This window comes from Coregonus clupeaformis, chromosome 9, assembly GCF_020615455.1.
Source record: "Coregonus clupeaformis isolate EN_2021a chromosome 9, ASM2061545v1, whole genome shotgun sequence".
NCBI classification, from domain to species: Eukaryota; Metazoa; Chordata; class Actinopteri; order Salmoniformes; family Salmonidae; genus Coregonus; species Coregonus clupeaformis.
In genome coordinates, this window is record NC_059200.1 from 15431093 (window position 1) to 15453946 (window position 22854).

Consider the following 22854-nt stretch of genomic DNA (forward strand, 5'->3'; position numbering starts at 1 on the left):
ATGCATTTGTAAATATTAAATGTGTAATGTGATAGGTATTTTAACATTACTATTTTTTAACACACAGAAACACATTTGATTAATCAAATACTTAAATCAGGTGTCTTCCTCAAATGAAGTGGATGATGACGCAATCTTTGCGAGAGGGAAGGAATTTTATTTATTTGGTCCTCAACTTGCGGCCCAGTCATTTCATTGAGGATAAATGTAGTTAGCCCTGAGTTAGCCTGCCCCGGAGCAGGTTAGTTCTGAAGGATTCGTTGTCATAGAAATGTACCTGGCTAAAATGTGAGCCACTTTTGTGGTACCAGTTATCCCGAGTTGAACTCAAGAGTTGACCAAAGTTACCTTGCTAACTCCTCAAACTACATTTGTAGTATGGAGCTCAGATGATCGTAGCTCCTCTGTGCAACTGGTGAAAACACTAACTTATGACCAAACAGGTGATAGTAGCTCCTCTGTGCTACTGATGAATAGAGGTATGGGGAAGTATGATCCTTCTGAAGCCTTACAGGAGCATCAGAGGATTCATGTTTCAGACACCAATCTGAAGCCTTACAGGAGCAGAGAGACTAATAGAGAGAGAGAGAGAGAGAGAGAGAGAGAGAGAGAGAGAGAGAGAGAGAGAGAGAGAGAGAGAGAGAGACAGAGACACTAATAGAGAGAGAGACTAACAGAGAGAGAGACTAATATATATATATAGAGAGAGCGTGATAGAGAGAGAGACTAATCAAGAGATAGACTAATAGAGAGAGAGACTAATAGAGAGAGACTAATAGAGACTAAGAGATATATATACTCATAGAGCGACTAATAGAGAGAGACTAATAGAGAGAGAGACTAATAGAGAGAGACTAATAGAGAGAGACTGATAGAGAGTGAGACTAATAGAGAGAGAGACTAATAGAGAGAGAGACTAATAGAGAGAGAGACTAATAGAGAGAGAGACTAATAGAGAGATACTAATAGAGAGAGACTAATAGAGAGAGACTAATAGAGAGAGAGACTAATAGAGAGAGAGACTAATAGAGAGAGACTAATAGAGAGAGATACTAATAGAGAGAGAGACTAATAGAGAGAGAGACTAATAGAGAGAGACTAATAGAGAGAGAGACTAATAGAGAGAGAGACTAATAGAGAGAGACTAATAGAGAGAGACTAATAGAGAGAGACTAATAGAGAGAGACTAATAGAGAGAGATACTAATAGAGAGAGACTAATAGAGAGACTAATAGAGAGATACTAATAGAGAGAGACTAATAGAGAGAGACTAATAGAGAGAGAGACTAATAGAGAGAGACTAATAGAGAGACTAATAGAGAGAGATACTAATAGAGAGAGATACTAATAGAGAGAGAGACTAATAGAGAGAGAGACTAATAGAGAGAGACTAATAGAGAGAGAGACTAATAGAGAGAGAGACTAATAGAGAGAGACTAATAGAGAGAGACTAATAGAGAGAGAGACTAATAGAGAGAGAGACTAATAGAGAGAGACTAATAGAGAGAGACTAATAGAGAGAGACTAATAGAGAGATATACTAATAGAGAGAGACTAATAGAGAGACTAATAGAGAGTGACTAATAGAGAGAGACTAATAGAGAGAGAGACTAATAGCGGGGGAGACTAATAGAGAGAGACTAATAGAGAGAGACTAATAGAGTGAGAGACTAATATAGACTAATAGAGAGAGAGACTAATAGAGAGAGAGACTAATAGAGAGAGACTAATAGAGAGAGAGACTAATAGAGAGAGAGAGACTAATAGAGAGAGACTAATAGAGATATAGACTAATAGAGACTAATAGAGAGAGACTAATAGAGAGAGAGACTAATAGAGAGAGATGAATAGAAATATAGATGAATAGAGAGAGACTAATAGAGAGAGACTAATAGAGAGAGACTAATAGAGAGAGACTAAAAGAGAGATTAATAGAGAGAGATACTAATATAGAGAGATACTAATAGAGAGATACTAATATAGAGAGAGACTAATAGAGAGAGAGACTAATAGAGAGAGAGACTAATAGAGAGAGAGACTAATAGAGAGAGAGAGACTAATAGAGAGAGAGACTAATAGAGAGAGAGACTAATAGATAGATACTAATAGAGAGAGACTAAAAGAGAGATTAATAGAGAGAGATACTAATATAGAGAGATACTAATATAGAGAGAGACTAATAGAGAGAGAGACTAATAGAGAGAGAGACTAATAGAGAGAGAGACTAATAGTGAGAGAGATTAATAGAGAGAGACTAATAGAGAGAGAGACTAATAGAGAGAGTGACTAATAGAGAGAGACTAATAGAGAGAGAGATTAATAGAGAGAGACTAATAGAGAGAGTGACTAATAGAGAGAGAGATTAATAGAGAGAGACTAATAGAGAGAGCGACTAATAGTGAGAGAGATTAATAGAGAGAGAGACTAATAGAGAGAGAGATTAATAGAGAGAGAGACTAATAGAGAGAGAGACTAATAGTGAGAGAAACTAATAGAGAGAAAGACTAATAGAGAGAGAGACTAATAGAGAGAGAGACTAATAGTGAGGGAAACTAATAGAGAGAGAGACTAATAGAGAGAGAGACTAATAGAGAGAGAGACTAATAGAGAGAGAGACTAATAGAGAGAGAGACTAATAGAGAGAGAGACTAATAGTGAGGGAAACTAATAGAGAGAGAGACTAATAGAGAGAGAGACTAATAGAGAGAGAGACTAATAGAGAGAGAGACTAATAGAGAGAGAGACTAATAGAGAGAGCGACTAATAGAGAGAGACACTAATATAGAGAGAGACTAATAGAGAGAGAGAGACGAATAGAGAGAGAGACTAATAGTGAGAGAGACTAATAGAGAGAGAGACTAATAGAGAGAGACTAATAGAGAGAGGCTAATAGAGAGAGCGACTAATAGAGAGAGACACTAATATAGAGAGACTTATAGAGAGAGAGACTAATAGAGAGAGAGACTAATAGAGAGAGAGACTAATAGTGAGAGAGACTAATATAGAGAAAGACTAATAGAGACTAAGAGAGATACATACTCATAGAGAGACTAATAGAGAGAGAGACTAATAGAGAGAGAGACTAATAGTGAGAGAGACTAATAGAGAGAGAGATTAATAGAGAGAGACTAATAGAGAGAGACTAATAGAGAGAGACACTAAAAGAGAGAGAGACTAATAGAGAGAGAGACTAATAGAGAGAGAGACTAATAGAGAGAGAGACTAATAGAGAGAGACTAATAGAGAGAGAGACTAATAGAGAGAGACTAATAGAGAGAGACTAATAGAGACTAATAGAGAGAGACTAATAGAGAGAGAGACTAATAGAGAGAGATGAATAGAGATATAGATGAATAGAGAGAGAGACTAATAGAGAGAGAGACTAATAGAGAGAGATACTAATAGAGAGATACTAATAGAGAGAGACTAATAGAGAGAGAGACTAATAGAGATAGAGACTAATAGAGAGAGACTAATAGAGAGAGACTAATAGAGAGAGAGACTAATAGAGAGATAGACTAATAGAGAGAGACTAATAGAGAGAGACTAATAGAGAGAGACTAATAGAGAGAGACTAATAGAGAGAGAGACTAATAGAGAGAGACTAATAGAGAGAGAGACTAATAGAGAGAGAGACTAATAGAGAGAGAGACTAATAGAGAGAGACTAATAGAGAGAGACTAAAAGAGAGATTAATAGAGAGAGACTAATAGAGAGAGACACTAATATAGAGAGATGAATAGAGATATAGATGAATAGAGAGAGAGACTAATAGAGAGAGACTAATAGAGAGAGACTAAAAGAGAGATTAATAGAGAGAGACTAATAGAGAGAGAGACTAATAGAGAGAGAGACTAATAGAGAGATACTAATAGAGAGAGACTAATAGAGAGAGAGACTAATGGAGAGAGAGACTAATAGAGAGAGATACTAATAGAGAGAGAGACTAATAGAGAGAGAGACTAATAGAGAGAGAGACTAATAGAGAGAGAGACTAATAGAGAGAGAGACGTATAGAGAGAGAGACTAATAGAGAGAGAGAGACTAATAGAAAGACTAATAGAGAGAGACTAATAGAGAGAGAGACTAATAGAGAAAGAGAGACTAATAGAGAGAGACTAATAGAGAGAGAGACTAATAGAGAGAGAGACTAATAGAGAGAGAGACTAATAGAGAGAGAGACTAATAGAGAGAGAGACTAATAGAGAGAGACTAATAGAGAGAGACTAATAGAGAGAGAGACTAATAGAGAGAGACTAATAGAGAGAGACTAATAGAGAGAGACTAATAGAGAGAGAGACTAATAGAGAGAGACTAATAAGAGAGAGACTAATAGAGAGAGACTAATAGAGAGAGAGACTAATAGAGAGAGACTAATAGAGAGAGAGACTAATAGAGAGAGAGACTAATAGAGAGAGAGACTAATAGAGAGAGAGACTAATAGAGAGAGAGACTAATAGAGAGAGAGACTAATAGAGAGAGACTAATAGAGAGAGACTAATAGAGAGAGAGACTAATAGAGAGAGAGACTAATAGAGAGAGACTAATAGAGAGAGACTAATAGAGAGAGACTAATAGAGAGAGAGACTAATAGAGAGAGAGACTAATAGAGAGAGACTAATAGAGAGAGACTAATGAGAGAGAGACTAATAAGAGAGAGAGACTAATAGAGAGAGAGACTAATAGAGAGAGAGACTAATAGAGAGAGAGACTAATAGAGAGAGAGACTAATAGAGAGAGAGAGACTAATAGAGAGAGACTAATAGAGAGAGAGAGACTAATAGAGAGAGAGACTAATAGAGAGAGAGACTAATAGAGAGAGAGACTAATAGAGAGAGAGACTAATAGAGAGAGAGACTAATGAGAGAGAGACTAATGAGAGAGAGACTAATAGAGAGAGACTAATAAGAGAGAGACTAATAGAGAGAGAGACTAATAGAGAGAGACTAATAGAGAGAGACTAATAGAGAGAGACTAATAGAGAGAGAGACTAATAGAGAGAGAGACTAATAGAGAGAGACTAATAGGAGAGAGAGACTAATAGAGAGAGACTAATAGAGAGAGACTAATAGAGAGAGAGACTAATAGAGAGAGAGACTAATAGAGAGAGACTAATAGAGAGAGAGACTAATAGAGAGAGACTAATAGAGAGAGAGACTAATAGAGAGAGACTAATAGAGAGAGACTAATAGAGAGAGAGAGACTAATAGAGAGAGAGACTAATAGAGAGAGAGACTAATAGAGAGAGAGACTAATAGAGAGAGAGACTAATAGAGAGAGACTAATAGAGAGAGAGACTAATAGAGAGAGACTAATAGAGAGAGAGACTAATAGAGAGAGAGACTAATAGAGAGAGACTAATAGAGAGAGACTAATAGAGAGAGACTAATAGAGAGAGAGACTAATAGAGAGAGAGACTAATAGAGAGAGACTAATAGAGAGAGACTAATACAGAGAGACTAATAGAGAGAGAGACTAATAGAGAGAGACTAATAGAGAGAGAGACTACTAGAGAGAGAGAGACTAATAGAGAGAGACTAATAGAGAGAGACTAATAGAGAGAGAGACTAATAGAGAGAGACTAATAGAGAGAGACTAATAGAGAGAGACTAATAGAGAGAGAGACTAATAGAGAGAGACTAATAGAGAGAGAGACTAATAGAGAGAGAGACTAATAGAGAGAGACTAATAGAGAGAGAGACTAATAGAGAGAGACTAATAGAGAGAGGCTAATAGAGAGAGAGACTAATAGAGAGAGAGAGACTAATAGAGAGAGACTAATAGAGAGAGAGACTAATAGAGAGAGAGACTAATAGAGAGAGTGACTAATAGAGAGAGAGACTAATAGAGAGAGACTAATAGAGAGAGACTAATAGAGAGAGAGACTAATAGAGAGAGAGACTAATAGAGAGAGACTAATAGAGAGAGGCTAATAGAGAGAGAGACTAATAGAGAGAGAGAGACTAATAGAGAGAGACTAATAGAGAGAGAGACTAATAGAGAGAGAGACTAATAGAGAGAGTGACTAATAGAGAGAGAGACTAATAGAGAGAGAGACTAATAGAGAGAGAGATAGAGACACCGTCGAGACAAACGTATGCAGTATTAAGCCATGGAACGCATTCATTGGCCAGTGAGTGGCCAAGCTCTCGTCACACCTACAACTTGTTTATTCTGTTAAACCCAGTTCTTCCGCACCACCGCTAGCTACTGCGCTCATAATTCCGGCTGTAAAAATATCATAAATATTTCTAACCAATAGTGCTGACCAATAGTGCTACCGCCAGCGCTTTGATTTATCGTTATGTTTGATCAAATAAAGCCCTTCATGTTATATGGAATATTGTGTGTGTAAAATGAATGAGCGAATTTACTTTAATCTGTTCATTGTGTGATTACTGTGTAGTAAAATAATCTATTCTTAATGTGGCCAGATTTGCCATCTTTCATTGTTGGAGTGACTAACTAATAGAGAGAGTGACTAATAGAGAGAGAGAGACTAATAGAGAGAGACTAATAGAGAGAGACTAATAGAGAGAGAGACTAATAGAGAGAGACTAATAGAGAGAGAGACTAATAGTCTCAAGCTTATCGTTCCATCATGTGTTCATGTTAAATTACACAGAACACTGGTACCACCAGTCTGACAGGGGACCTAGACCACTAAGAACCTTTTTTGTCAATTACAACTGAGTAAGAGCAGCGCAAATCAAACATTCAAACTCCATGTTTGGAGTGGAGGAGCTGTGTGCAGTCTAGACTACTGCTCTGAACACACAAAGAGTCCATTCGGCTTGTGAACGTTTGAATTTACAAGAACCCTTGGGATGTTCTGTAGTTGATTATGTGGATAGTGGGATAGGGGCCTGTTCAGGCTATGTACTCAGATTGTATTCCGGCTGTGTAGTGTTTCGCTACAGAGGCGTTGGGGCTTTATGGTCACATTGCCCACAAGAAGACATTCTTATGCCCTGAAACAACAGAACGACCAAATTGTCAAATATTTTACAATGACCAATGAGGGATGGAGGTCACAGTGATTTTACAATGACCAATGAGGGATGGAGGTCACAGTGTAATAATGTGTTTAATATGTATAATATATTTGCAGTGTGTATAATTTGCAGTAATTATTTACTTTGTAAAATTATGTCTTGTCTATAATAATAAGATGTACTATGTGTATACTAACATGTATAATGTGTATACTAACATGTATAATGTGTATACTATCATGTATAATGTGTATACTATCATGTATAATGTGTATACTATCATGTATAATGTGTATACTAACATGTATAATGTGTATACTAACATGTATAATGTGTATACTATCATGTATAATGTGTATACTATCATGTATAATGTGTATACTATCATGTATAATGTGTATACTATCATGTATAATGTGTATACTAACATGTATAATGTGTATACTATCATGTATAATGTGTACACTAACATGTATAATGTGTATATTAACATGTATAATGTGTATACTAACATTTATAATGTGTATACTAACATGTATAATGTGTATACTAACATGTATAATGTGTATACTAACATGTTGTATACTAACATGTATAATGTGTATACTAACATGTATAATGTGTATACTATCATGTATAATGTGTATAATATCATGTATAATGTGTATACTATCATGTATAATGTGTATACTATCATGTATAATGTGTATACTAACATGTAAAATGTGTATACTATCATGTATAATGTGTATAATATCATGTATAATGTGTATACTATCATGTACAGTGTATTCAGACCCCTTGACTTTTTCCACATTTTGTTACGTTACAGCCTTATTCTAAAATGGAATAAATTGTTTTTTCCCCCTCATCAACACACAATACCCCATAATGACAAAGCAAAAACAGAAATATCAAATTTACATAAGTATTCAGACCCTTTACTCAGTACTTTGTTAAAGCATCTTTGGCAGCGATTACAGCCTTGAGTCTTCTTGGGTATGACGCTACAAGCTTGGCACACCTGTATTTGGGGAGTTTCTCCCATTCTTCTCTGCAGATCCTCTCAAGCTCTGTCAGGTTGGGGAGCGTCGCTGCACAGCTATTTTCAGGTCTCCCAGAGATGTTAGATCGGGTTCAAATTCGGGCTCTGGCTGGGCCACTCAAGGACATTCAGAGACTTGTCCCGAAGCCACTCCTGCATTGTCTTGGCTGTGTGCTTAGGGTCATTGTCCTGTTGGAAGGTGAACCTTTGCCCTAGTCTGAGGTCCTGAGCGCTCTAGAGCAGGTCTTCATCAAGGATCTCTCTGTACTTTGCTCCGTTCATCTTCCCATCAATCCTGACTAGTCTCCCAGTCCCTGCCACTGAAAAACATCCCCACAGCATGATGCTGCCACCACCATGCTTCACTGTAGGGATGGTGCCATGTTTCCTCCAGACGTGACGCCTGGCATTCAGGACAAATAGTTAAATCTTGGTTTCATCAGACCAGAGAATCTTGTTTCTCATGGTCTGAGTCCTTTAGGGGCCTTTTGGCAAACTCCAAGCGGGCTGTCGTGCGCCTTTTACTGAGGAGTGGCTTCCGTCTGGCCACTCTACCATAAAGGCCTGATTGGTGGAGTGCTGCAGAGATGATTGTCCTTCTGGAAAGTTCTCCCATCTCCACAGAGGAACTCTGGAGCTCTGTCAGAGTGACCATCTGGTTCTTGGTCACCTCCCTGACCAAGGCCCTTCTCCCCCAATTGCTCAGTTTGTCCGGGCGGCCAGCTCTAGGAAGAGTCTTGGTGGTTCCAAACTTCTTCCATTTAAGAATGATGGAGGCCACTGTGTTCTTGGGGACCTTCAATGCTGCTCGGAGCTCTACGGACAATTCCTTCGACCTCATGGCTTGGTTTTTGCTCTGACATGCACTGTCAACTGTGGGACCTTATATAGGCAGGTGTGTGCCTTTCCAAATCATGTCCAATCAATTGAATTTACCACAGGTGGACTCCAATCAAGTTGTAGAAACATGTCAAGGATGATCAATGGAAACAGGATGCACCTGAGCTCAATTTCGAGTCTCATAGCAAAGGGTCTGAATACTTATGTAAATATGGTATTTCAGTTTTTTTATTTTTAATACATTTGCAAAAATGTCTAAAAAACCCTGTTTCGCTTCGTCATTATGGGGTATTGTGTGTACATTGATGAGGAAGAACACTTATTTAATCAATTTTAGAATAAGGCTGTAACGTAACAAAATGTGGAAAAAGTGAAGGGGTCTGAATACTTTCCGAATGCGCTGTATAATGTGCAGTGATTATGTAATGTCCAGATGCTGTAATGTGTATAATGTGTAGTAGCAGTCTAAAGGCTGGTTTATACTTTGTCTATGGACATGTCTGTAGACAATTAGAATGCGACAAGTGTCGCTGGTCAAAACAACATTTAATTTATACTTTGGTGGAATGTCTGTAGACCGTCACTGCGGCTGTCGGTTTCCTTGATGCAGACAGATGAAGAAAAAAGTTCAACTTTGACCCCGTCGCTACGTCCATTGTCATGGAGAGTTCTAAAATTCTCTGGTAGAATGCCCTGCTTTTATTTCGTCACACTCACAACCGTAAGCTATTTTCTGTAATTATCTCACCATTGACTTGTAAATAATGATCTTGTTGTGAGTTTATTTTCCTGCACTATTGAATAACAATTAGCTAAAGTTAAGATGTGTTCTGCTTTGATATGGCCATTATTTGAACTGGCTAGCCAGCTAGCTAGCTAAGAAGCCAGAAACGAACCAAAACATTGTTTAGAAAGTTGCTTTTAGTTGCCTGGTTTGCTAGATTGACATATACTAAATTCATTTTTAAACGGATGGGTTTATTGGTGTTAAAATATAGCATTAATTCTATTTGGTACCACCACACTGCTGATGTCATGCAGTTTGTCGTTTTTTCGTGTTTATACTTTTTCATAACGACGACGACAAGTTTGATGTCGGACGACAATAGAATGTTCATGATGTCACTGCGACAGACACGTCGATAGACCGACTTGAAACCAGCCTTAAGACAGCGTGATGTTAGCCAGTGTGAGGGCAACGAGGTCTAATGAGGTTAGCGCTGTAACAACGACACTATGAGCGTCACCGTTATCACTGACCTCACTGTAACAACGACACTATGAGCGTCACCGTTATCACTGACCTCACTGTAACAACGACACTATGAGCGTCACCGTTATCGCTGACCTCACTGTAACAACACTACCACCTACTCTAACTCTCTGACACACCGGATATTTCATTTCTCATCCACATCAAAATGGATTACAAGCCATTCCTGGCCAGAAACATTCAATTGCCTTTACTGTCCTAATATCCTTCAAGTCTACATCAGGGGATATTCATGGTATTAAGTGTCCTATTAATGTAATAACAATCTGGGTAGAGTGGAGGAGGGGGTTGTGGGTAGGCAGGATGGTCGGGTGATGTGAAGGGGAAAGGGGGATACCTAGTCAGTTGTACAACTGAACGCATTCAGGGGGGGGGGGTGCCTTAATTAACATCCACGACATCGGCGCCCGGGGAGCAGTTGTTGTGGGGGTTAACTACCTTGCTCAAGGGCAGAATAGCAGATTTTTCCAGGGGGGGATTTGAACAATGCTGAGGTAGTCAGAGAGAGAGGGAGGGTGGAGAGTGGTTGTGTGGTGGTGTGTTGGTGAGGACAGCGAGGGGTGTATTATTACCTGTTAATGGGCTGCCCCGCGGGAGTGTGCTCCACTTCATAGCCCTGACTCCTCAGAACATCAATCACTGTGTTGTTGCCCAGGAAGTGACCTGCAAGATAAACACAGTTCTCGTGTTAGGGTTAGGTCTCTCTGTTTCAGTCTCTCTGTTTCAGAGACGCTGCAAGCCTCAGGACCCCTTCTTTCAGTCACCATGAGAGTCGCAGACAGGACCAAGGCCGTGCCACTCAGCCAACCAGTTAAAATATTATTTGAAATATTTTCAAAGACTTAAACTGTGCTTGATTGAGCTTGCCCTCCTCTCCTCTCACCCCTCCTCTCCTCTCTCCCCACCCCACCCCTCCTTTCCTCCCTCCCCACCCCTCCTATCTCCCCACCCCTCCTCTCCTCTCCTCTCCTCTCTCCCCACCCCTCTTCTCCTCTCTCCCCACCCCTCTTCTCCTCTCTCCCCACCCCTCTTCTCCTCTCTCCCCACCCCCTCTCTCTCCCTCTCTCCCCCACCCCTCTTCTCCTCTCTCCCCACCCCCTCTTCTCCTCTCTCCCCACCCCTCTTCTCCTCTCTCCCCACCCCTCTTCTCCTCTCTCCCCACCCCCTCTTCTCCTCTCTCCCCACCCCTCTTCTCCTCTCTCCCCACCCCCTCTTCTCCTCTCTCCCCACCCCTCTTCTCCTCTCTCCCCACCCCTCCTCTCCTCTCCTCTCCTCTCTCCCCACCCCTCTTCTCCTCTCTCCCCACCCCTCTTCACCTCTCTCCCCACCCCCTCCTCTCCTCTCTCCCCACCCCCTCTTCTCCTCTCCCCCCACCCCTCCTCTCCCTCCCTCTCTCTCTCCCCACCCCTACTCTCTCTCTCCCTCCCTCCTCTCCCCCCCACTCTCTAGGTGAAGTGAAGCATTGTTGGTTCAGGTTGCAGCGCGTCACAAAAGGACGGAGGGTCTCATTGTCCTCACAAACTAAGCCATGTAGCGTGGCAGTGTGTCAACAAAGTCAGAGCCTTTAATGGAGCCTAACTACCACAGGGCTGTAGGCCCTAACTATCATAGCCTAACTACCACCCTAACTCCCACCCTAACTACCACAGCCTAACTATCATAGCCTAACTCCCACCCTAACTACCACAGCCTAACTACCACAGCCTAACTCCCACCCTAACTACCACAGCCTAATGATTGTGGACTACAGGAACAAAAAGAGGACTGAGCACGCCCCCATTCTCATCGACGGGGCTGTAGTGGAACAGGTTGAGAGCTTCAAGTTCCTTGGTGTCCACATCACCAACGAACTATCATGGTCCAAACACACCAAGACAGTCGTGAAGAGGGCACGACAAAGCCTATTCCCCCTCAGGAGACTAAAAAGATTTGGCATGGGTCCTCAGATCCTCAAAAAATTATACAGCTGCACCATCGAGAGCATCCTGACTGGTTGCATCACCGCCTGGTATGGCAACTGCTTGGCCTCCGACCACAAGGCACTACAGAGGGTAGTGCGTACGGCCCAGTACATCACTGGGGCAAAGCTTCCTGCCATCCAGGACCTCTATACCAGGCGGTGTCAGAGGAAGGCCCTCAAAATTGTCAAAGACTCCAGCCACCCTAGTCATAGACTGTTCTCTCTGCTACCGCACGGCAAGCGGTACCGGAGTGCCAAGTCTAGGTCCAAAAGACTTCTCAACAGCTTCTACCCCCAAGCCATAAGACTCCTGAACAGCTAATCATGGCTACCCGGACTATTTGCACTGCCCCCCCACCCCATCCTTTTTTACGCTGCTGCTACTCTGTTAAGTATTTATGCATAGTCACTTTAACCCTACCCACATGTACATATTACCTCAACTACCTCAACTAGCCGGTGCCCCGCACATTGACTCTGCAACGGTACCCCCTGTATATATAGCCTCCCTACTGTCACTTTATTTTACTTCTGCTCTTTTTTTCTCAACACTTTTTTTGTTGTTGTTTTATTCTTACTTTTTTTGTTAAAAATAAATGCACTGTTGGTTAAGGGCTGTAAGTAAGCATTTCACTGTAATGTCTGCACCTGTTGTATTCGGCGCATGTGACCAATAACATTTGATTTGATTTGATTTGATTTAACTACCACAGCCTAACTCCCATCCTAACTACCACCCTAACTACCACACCCTAACTACCACAGCCTAACTACCACCCTAACTACCACAGCCTAACTCCCACCCTAACTACCACAGCCTAACTACCACAGCCTAACTACCACAGCCTAACTACCACCCTAACTACCACAGTCTAACTACCACAGCCTAACTACCACCCTAACTACCACAGCCTAACTACCACAGCCTAACTACCACAGCCTAACTACCACAGCCTAACTACCACCCTAACTACCACACCCTAACTACCACCCTAACTACCACAGCCTAACTACCACAGCCTAACTACCACAGCCTAACTACCACCCTAACTACCACAGCCTAACTCCCACCCTAACTACCACCCTAACTACCACAGCCTAACTACCACAGCCTAACTACCACCCTAACTACCACAGCCTAACTACCACCCTAACTACCACCCTAACTACCACAGCCTAACTACCACAGCCTAACTACCACACCCTAACTACCACAGCCTAACTACCACAGCCTAACTCCCACAGCCTAACTCCCACAGCCTAACTACCACAGCCTAACTACCACAGCCTAACTACCACAGCCTAACTACCACCCTAACTACCACCCTAACTACCACAGCCTAACTACCACAGCCTAACTACCACCCTAACTACCACAGCCGAACTACCACCCTAACTACCACAGCCTAACTACCACAGCCTAACTACCACAGCCTAACTACCACCCTAACTACCACCCTAACTACCACAGCCTAACTCCCACCCCAACTACCACCCTAACTACCACAGCCTAACTACCACAGCCTAACTACCACAGCCTAACTACCACAGCCTAACTGCCACCGCCTAACTACCACCGCCTAACTACCACAGTCTAACTACCACAGCCTAACTACCACAGCCTAACTACCACAGCCTAACTACCACAGCCTAACTACCACAGCCTAACTCCCACAGCCTAACTACCACAGCCTAACTCCCACCCTAACTCCCACCCTAACTACCACAGCCTAACTACCACAGCCTAACTCCCACCCTAACTACCACCCTAACTACCACAGCCTAACTACCACAGCCTAACTACCACAGCCTAACTCCCACCCTAACTACCACCCTAACTACCACAGCCTAACTACCACAGCCTAACTACCACCCTAACTACCACACCTTAACTACCACAGCCGAACTACCACCCTAACTACCACAGCCTAACTACCACAGCCTAACTACCACAGCCTAACTACCACCCTAACTACCACCCTAACTACCACAGCCTAACTCCCACCCCAACTACCACCCTAACTACCACAGCCTAACTACCACAGCCTAACTACCACAGCCTAACTACCACAGCCTAACTACCACCGCCTAACTACCACCGCCTAACTACCACAGCCTAACTACCACAGCCTAACTACCACAGCCTAACTACCACAGCCTAACTACCACAGCCTAACTACCACAGCCTAACTCCCACAGCCTAACTACCACAGCCTAACTCCCACCCTAACTACCACCCTAACTACCACCCTAACTACCACAGCCTAACTCCCACCCTAACTACCACCCTAACTACCACAGCCTAACTACCACAGCCTAACTACCACAGCCTAACTCCCACCCTAACTACCACCCTAACTACCACCCTAACTCCCACAGCCTAACTACCACAGCCTAACTACCACAGCCTAACTACCACAGCCTAACTACCACCCTAACTACCACAGCCTAACTACCACCCCAACTACCACAGCCTAACTACCACAGCCTAACTACCACAGCCTAACTACCACCCTAACTACCACAGCCTAACTACCACCCTAACTACCACAGCCTAACTACCACAGCCTAACTACCACCCTAACTACCACCCTAACTACCACAGCCTAACTACCACAGCCTAACTACCACAGCCTAACTACCACAGCCTAACTACCATCCTAACTACCACCCTAACTACCACAGCCTAACTACCACAGCCTAACTACCATCCTAACTACCACAGCCTAACTACCACCCTAACTACCACAGCCTAACTACCACAGCCTAACTCCCACAGCCTAACTACCACAGCCTAACTCCCACCCTAACTACCACCCTAACTACCACCCTAACTACCACAGCCTAACTCCCACCCTAACTACCACCCTAACTACCACCCTAACTACCACAGCCTAACTACCACAGCCTAACTACCATCCTAACTACCACAGCCTAACTACCACCCTAACTACCACAGCCTAACTACCACCCTAACTACCACAGCCTAACTACCACAGCCTAACTCCCACAGCCTAACTACCACAGCCTAACTCCCACCCTAACTACCACCCTAACTACCACAGCCTAACTACCACCCTAACTACCACAGCCTAACTCCCACCCTAACTACCACCCTAACTACCACCCTAACTACCACAGCCTAACTCCCACAGGGCCCTAACTAATATATAACTACTGAAGAACAACACAGTTAAGCCCCAACATCCCCCTATAGTCCACTGAAACAACACAAGAGGGTTCTTCGGCTGTCCCTATGGGAGAACCCTTTTTTGGTTCGAGGTAAAAACCCTTTTGGGTTCCATGTAGAACCCTCTGTGGAAAGGGTTCTATATGGAACCAAAAAGGGTTCTTCAAAGGGTTCTCCTATGGGGACAGCCAAAGAACCCTTTTAGGTTCTAGATAGCACCTTTATTCTAAGAGTGTAGTATCCAAGTACTGCCACACCAGTCACTCTAAAAACGCAGCCATTGTCGCCAATCCTTCCTACCAATTAATAGAACATATGGCAAGTCTTAAATATAGTTTCTTTCCATACAGCGCAGCAATATTTATATTACAAATTGTAACCGGGGCCGAATAGCAGTTCTGAAAACATTACACAGTAACTAAATAAATAAACGCCAGCCAGTGCTTGTGCGTATGTGTTGGTGTGTGTGTGCGCATGTGTGCATGTATCCGTGTGTATCCATATGTGTATGTGTGTGTGCGCGTGCATGTGCATGTGTGTGTGGGTCTGTGTGTTAGCGTACAAGTCAGTGTAGCTGTTTACGTACACGTCCTTCATAGCTAGGCATTCCACACACACAGTCAGACCATAATCAGTGCAGCCAACTGGATATTTAAGACACAATCCTTAATTTCTCAGCCAAATGCCAGCCAAATGGTTATTCACTGAAATTACCAATGAAAATGAATAAATGTTGCAAATTGCACCTTTAACTTGGCCAGCTACAGTAGTTGGAAACAGACTAGCTTGTCCGGCTACACCCTTAAAAATAAAAATGCAAGTTGGAACCAAATAAGATTCTTGAGAGCGACGCCATAGGGGAACCATATTACGGTCTCTGGAGACCCATAAATGGGATGGTTCTTTGAGGAACCATACAAAAATCCCAATCCAGAAATGTTTCGGCCCTCCAGGACCGGAATTGGTAGGGTTTTAAACTTTACTTGCATGTTTCCCAGGGTGCCTTTCGAGTGAATTGTAGAGTTACCAATACCACCCATGACTGTGTTTGACAGTGACAGAGACACGGTTGTTGCATTCATTCATTTTCAGTCCTGTGGCCTTCACCAAATGAGATCCTAAGTGAATATGTTGTCATACAATCCTGTACATATTTCATAAAGCCTTCATTTGAGGGCCAAGTTTGATCCTAATAGAGTGGCCTGAAACTCATGGTTTACAGGCTACATCAGGCCTGCAATCACATTATGCTGGCTTGCAAAGTGATGTGGAATGCTGCCGAAGATTTATCAACATATCGACTGTTGGAATCCAGCCAGAGTGGGGATATCCAAGATTTGGAATTTCTATTCACCCGCAACCTCTATTCAGGATGACTGCCAGGGTTGGGAAGACAAAGGTAAGAGACTACCTTAAACAGCTAAACTGGAACAACCATTTCAGTAACGGGTGACAGATTGGAAAAGTAATTTTTTTTAAAAAAAGAGTATGTTATCTCTCTCCCCGCTTGCTCTTTGAGGGTTTCGGCTGGGTTTCTCTTTACAGTGTGAATTTAACTCTTGAATCAACACTAGAAATGTTACACTGAAAAATCAACACTAGTTAACACTGGCCAATGTGCTGTGTGCTATGAAAGGGACCCTGCAGGCTTCCGTACATGTCAAGAACCTTTTTAGAATTCTAAAGAACCGTAGACGCCACAACAAGAACCCCACACTTAACTCAAAGCTTCTTTAAATATAATTACTAGAATGGAAAACAGCCCATCAGACCAAGGCAATTGAATGAACACTGAATATATGTCCATTGTATAGATTCCATGTATATGGCTCATACCCTACACTGCTCCCAGCCTTAATCCTAGACAGACACTCAGACACATCAGGCAGATGGAGCCAGCCCTTTCCCAGACCAGGCCGAGGTGTTTTTTTGATGTCCGAGGGATAACGCTGTTGGCTGGGTCAAAATGTCAACATAAGCCCTCCCTCAGCCCCGGAGCCTCCTGACAACTGAATAAACAACTAACGGTGGGGAGATGGCTAACGGCAAACAACATCCATACTACTGCCTATGTAAACTGGGAGCCAGGAAGTAGGCCCACTGGCATATGTGTGTGTGTGAGGGGGGGGGGGGATGAAATAGGCCAAAGGTGACCAGGAAGACCACCTCTAACCTTTTTTTTTTGCACTCAGCAATTTTCTATTGAGCCCTAACTTCCAGAGAGAGAGAATCACGCTGAGTTAAACTGCCGGAGTCAATGATTTGACATTAACAGAGCCCAAGTTATGGGGAAAAAAAACAATCAAAAGTTCTAATTGGAAAATCATTGCTTGCGTCCAGTGGGCAGAGACAGTGGGTACCTCTATGTCTGTAGTTCTCAAGCAGAAGTTGCCGTTCACTGCCATGACAGGCCTGTTGCACACACATTAAGAAAATACCCTGGCGCTGCCACCAACATTGACCACATGGTAATAAATGATGTAAATGTAAAGGTAATATGATACACATATCAAGTCTCCGACAACCCCTCGCCTTGGTCATTAAGATGGCCATGGTTATATTATGGTATCTGACTGCCGATAGGCACTTTGCACAGTGGAAGGCCGTTCCTTCTCATGCTAGAACAGAAGACGTCCCTGCTGCGTACCGACCCGGTGCCGACGAACCTTTCGTTTCTACTTGTAGAATCACAATGCTCGTCGGTGGCCGAGAACTTGAGTTTGAGCCAATCAGAGAGCACAAAACCTCCACATGGGGGGAGCCAACAGAAAAAGGGAAAAGAGGTTATTCTCCTGGTGTAATCACCCCCTTTTCATCACAATTGTTTTAACTAAAACAATAAAGCTGCGTAATACATCTCCTTTTTTTCTAGAGCAAGTCTTTTACATCTAGAAGAAGGATTTTTTTTTGTTAGGTTCGGTTTGATAATGTGCACCTGCTCATTAGTTAGCTAGCTAACGTTAGCTAGCGTTAAACTTTCCCAACTGAGCCAGGCACACTTCATGTGAAACAAATTGTGTGGTGAGTGCAGCACAAAGCACAAAACACTAAATGCTTTGCCAAGCTAGCTAGCTAACATATGGAATTGTTTTAAGAAGGTCATACTATGGATCATTTAGCTATTTGATTTTCAATTTTAGGACCCCTTTAGGTATCATTTGATAAAATATTGAATTTGGCCTTTTCTACTGTAGAACATGGAAACACATTGAATAACACATTCATAAATGGCAAAAAAGACGGTAAAAAAAATAATCGTAAGGATTAAGGTTTTGAAGTGTCTGTCCTGTATCTAGGAGATGTAAGAAAGATCAGGAAATATTTATATATATATATATACACACACTCTAGTGGTCCTCTGTAGCTCAGCTGGTAGAGCATGGCGCTTGTAACGCCAGGGTAGTGGGTTCGATCCCCGGGACCACCCATACACAAAAAATTTATGCAGCATTGACTGTAAGTTGCTTTGGATAAAAGCGTCTGCTAAATGGCATATTATATTATTATAAAAGTATGGACACACCTACTCATTCAAGGGTTTTTCTTTATTTTTACAATTTTTTACATTGTAGAATAATAGTGAAGACATTAAAACTATGAAATAACACATATGGAATCATGTAGTAACCAAAAAAGTGTTAAACAAATCAAAATATATTTTATATTTCAGATTCTTCAAAGTAGCGACCCTTTGCCTTGATGACAGCTTTGCACACTCTTGGCATTCTCTGAACCAGCTTCACCTGGAATGCTTTTCCAACAGTCTTGAAGAAGTTCCCACATATGCTGAGCACTTGTTGGCTGCTTTTCCTTCACTCCGCGGTCCAACTCATCCTAAACCATCTCAATTGGGTTGAGGTCGGGTGATAGTAGAGGCCAGGTCATTTGATGCAGCACTCCATCACTCTCCTTCTTGGTCAAAAAGCCCTTACACAGCCTGGAGGTGTGTTGGGTCATTGTCCTGTTGAAAAACAAATGATAGTCCCACTAAGCCCAAACCAGATGGGATGACGTATCGCTGCAGAATGCTTTGGTAGCCATGCTGGTTAAGTGTGCCTTGAATTCTAAATAATCACAGACAGTGTCACCAGCAAAGCACCCCCACACCATCACACCACCTCCTCCATGCTTCATGGTGGGAACCACACATGTGGAGATCATCCGTTCACCTACTCTGCGTCTCACAAAGACACAGCGGTTGGAACCAAAAATCTCACATTTGGACTCATCAGACCAAAGGACAGATTTCCACCGGTCTAATGTCCATTGCTCATGTTTCTTGGCCCAAGCAAGTCTCTTCTTATTATTGGTGTCCTTTAGTAGTGGTTTCTTTGCAGCAATTCGACCATGAAGGCCTGATTCACGCAGTCTCCTCTGAACAGTTGATGTTGAGATGTGTCTGTGACTTGAACTCTGTGAAGCATTTATTTGGGCTGCAATTTCTGAGGCTGGTAACTCTAATGAACTTATCCTCTGCAGCAGAGGTAACTCTGGGTCTTCCTTTCCTGTGGCGGTCCTCATGAGAGCCAGTTTTATCATAGTGCTTGATGGTTTTTGCGACTGCACTTGAAGAAACTTTAAAAGCTCTTGACATTTTCCGAATTGACTGACCTTCATGTCTTAAAGTAATGATGGACTGTCGTTTCTCTTTGCTTATTTGAGCTGTTCTTGCCATAATACGGACTTGGCTATCTTCTGTATACCACCCCTACCTTGTCACAACACAACTGATTGCCTCAAACGCATTAAGAAGGAAAGAAATTCCACAAATATAACATACAGCCTTGTCACAGTCAAAGGGAAGGGAACTCTCCAACCAATTGAGGAGCAAATGAAAGTCCAGAGGAGATCCAGCAACTCTTGGAGGACAGCGGAAGTTGATACAAGCGCTTTTATTGTGTAAAGTAAAACCAACACGTGTAAGCCCTTAGCCTTCATCAGGGTTTTGTTTTTTGTCACACTGAGAATAAAAGGCAACAACTCTGGCACCAAAACGCTCTCTGGCCTGTTTCCTTGGCTTACTGTGTGGATTGACATGATGTAGATCCTATATAAAAAACCAGCTAAAGGACTGAGCCAAACACAACCTCAACATGTTGTTACAGTGTTTCTAGTCTGTAGTCGTTAATGACTTTAAGCCACGATTCCCTCAGAAACTGGGCAAGTTCAGAAGTCAATGTCATTTCTCCAACACAAACACACAACCTGAAAGCTTTGGTAGTTTAGGGGGAGGAAAGGATTGACAGAGAGTGTGGCCCAGGGTAGTGTAATACATACTGTAACAGTAGTGTGTGTGTGTGTGTGTGTGTGTGTGTGTGTGTGTGTGTGTGTGTGTGTGTGTGTGTGTGTGTGTGTGTGTGTGTGTGTGTGTGTGTGTGTGTGTGTGTGTGTGTGTGTGTGTGTGTGTGCGTGTGTGCGTGCGTGCGTGCGTGCGTGCATGTCTTTAAGAAAGAAGAATATTGTAGGTGTGGAACAAGGTACTGCAATAAGCGCTGTTACATCTGCTGTTCATAACATCGAGTTTCACTAAATAATCTCTGCTTTCATTCATTTGTTCATTCATTCATTCATTCATTCTCTGCTTACATATTTTCTCTTCCAGACAGAATAGATGTTCATCAAACATGCAGTCATTATCATGATCTATGGAAGCAAGACGCAGTCTCTACAAGACCTCGATAAGACCATGGAAAGACAGCTGATATGACAGTGGTATGGCTGTATGGTAAAACAGGTGAGACCAGTGGTACGGCTGTATGGTAAAACAGGTGAGACCAGTGGTACGGCCGTATGGTAAAACAGGTGAGACCAGTGGTATGGCCGTATGGTAAAACAGGTGAGACCAGTGGTACGGCCGTATGGTAAAACAGGTGAGACCAGTGGTACGGCCGTATGGTAAAACAGGTGAGACCAGTGGTATGGCCGTATGGTAAAACAGGTGAGACCAGTCATATGGCTGTATGGTAAAACAGGTGAGACCAGTGGTATGGCCGTATGGTAAAACAGGTGAGACCAGTGGTACGGCTGTATGGTAAAACAGGTGAGACCAGTGGTACGGCTGTATGGTAAAACAGGTGAGACCAGTGGTACGGCTGTATGGTAAAACAGGTGAGACCAGTGGTACGGCTGTATGGTAAAACAGGTGAGACCAGTGATACGGCTGTATGGTAAAACAGGTGAGACCAGTGGTACGGCTGTATGGTAAAACAGGTGAGACCAGTGATACGGCTGTATGGTAAAACAGGTGAGACCAGTGGTACGGCTGTATGGTAAAACAGGTGAGACCAGTGGTATGGCTGTATGGTAAAACAGGTGAGACCAGTGGTACGGCTGTATGGTAAAACAGGTGAGACCAGTGATACGGCTGTATGGTAAAACAGGTGAGACCAGTGGTACGGCTGTATGGTAAAACAGGTGAGACCAGTGGTACGGCTGTATGGTAAAACAGGTGAGACCAGTGGTACGGCTGTATGGTAAAACAGGTGAGACCAGTGGTATGGCCGTATGGTAAAACAGGTGAGACCAGTGGTATGGCTGTATGGTAAAACAGGTGAGACCAGTGGTACGGCTGTATGGTAAAACAGGTGAGACCAGTGGTATGGCTGTATGGTAAAACAGGTGAGACCAGTGGTATGGCTGTATGGTAAAACAGGTGAGACCAGTGGTATGGCTGTATGGTAATGTAAGAGCACACCTCTGACTCAGGCTGAGTCCATACAACAACAAGCCCAGACAAAAATCTCTCACTCACCAGAGAGAGGCCCTATTCCAACGTTTTTAAAGGCTAAACGTGAAAACATCTCTTTCCAGTCCTGTCATACATGCTAGAGGGAGCAGAGAGGAATGTGTTCCCATTTCTCTGGGTCAAACGATAACCTTTTATCATCTCTCAAAGAGGAGAGAGAGCAATAAAGATTCTGTGATTTGAATTCAATGGAATAAATAATAAAGAACTGGGGGAAAAGGCACGTTGAACAATGGAGGAATTTGAAGTCCTTTGATGCCAAGGTATGATAGGTGAGGGGATGTGAAAACACCAAGGGGGATCAGGCTTAAAATCAAACCACAAAGAAATACCACATAGACTGTGGCTTGACAAGGTGCCTGTGTAAAGTCTGCCTTACGAGTACAGAAGTGTTTGTTGACCCCTTAAAAAAAAACTGAAAATGAAATATTACTGGAAATTAAAAAGTTATCAGTTACAATCAGATATAGATAGGACTGTTCTGGTGAAATTATACGTCTCAAGACTCAAACTAAATGTCTTGGTCTTAGTCAAGGAGCTTTTTGCTAAAAGCCTTGGTAACCAAGTAACCTATTCCAGAGGGTAGATTTCCACCCAGAATATCATTTAGTTCAGAGCTTGTACAATTCACCAGCTAGTTTCTGGGTGGCCTGTAGGCTTTTCTTACATCTCTTTAAGCCAATCAATCTGAAGGGTCAATAACACAAACACATAAGCTTTAAATTCCTAAAGAACAGTCAGGAGAACATCTGAAAGGCACCCTATTCCTTATATAGTGCACTAAGTTTGACCAGAACCCTATGCGG

General features: G+C 42.6%; 1 protein-coding gene across 1 annotated transcript in view; it reads right to left on the bottom strand.

The window, feature by feature from the left end:
- LOC121574505 (metalloprotease TIKI1) overlaps nucleotides 1-22854 on the bottom strand; it is an 80644-nt gene that overhangs the window by 15295 nt on the left and 42495 nt on the right. Inside the window, exon 5 of the mRNA XM_045222754.1 lies at nucleotides 10726-10816. Coding sequence (XP_045078689.1) covers nucleotides 10726-10816 — 91 coding nt within the window. The remainder of the gene's footprint in view (nucleotides 1-10725; nucleotides 10817-22854) is intronic.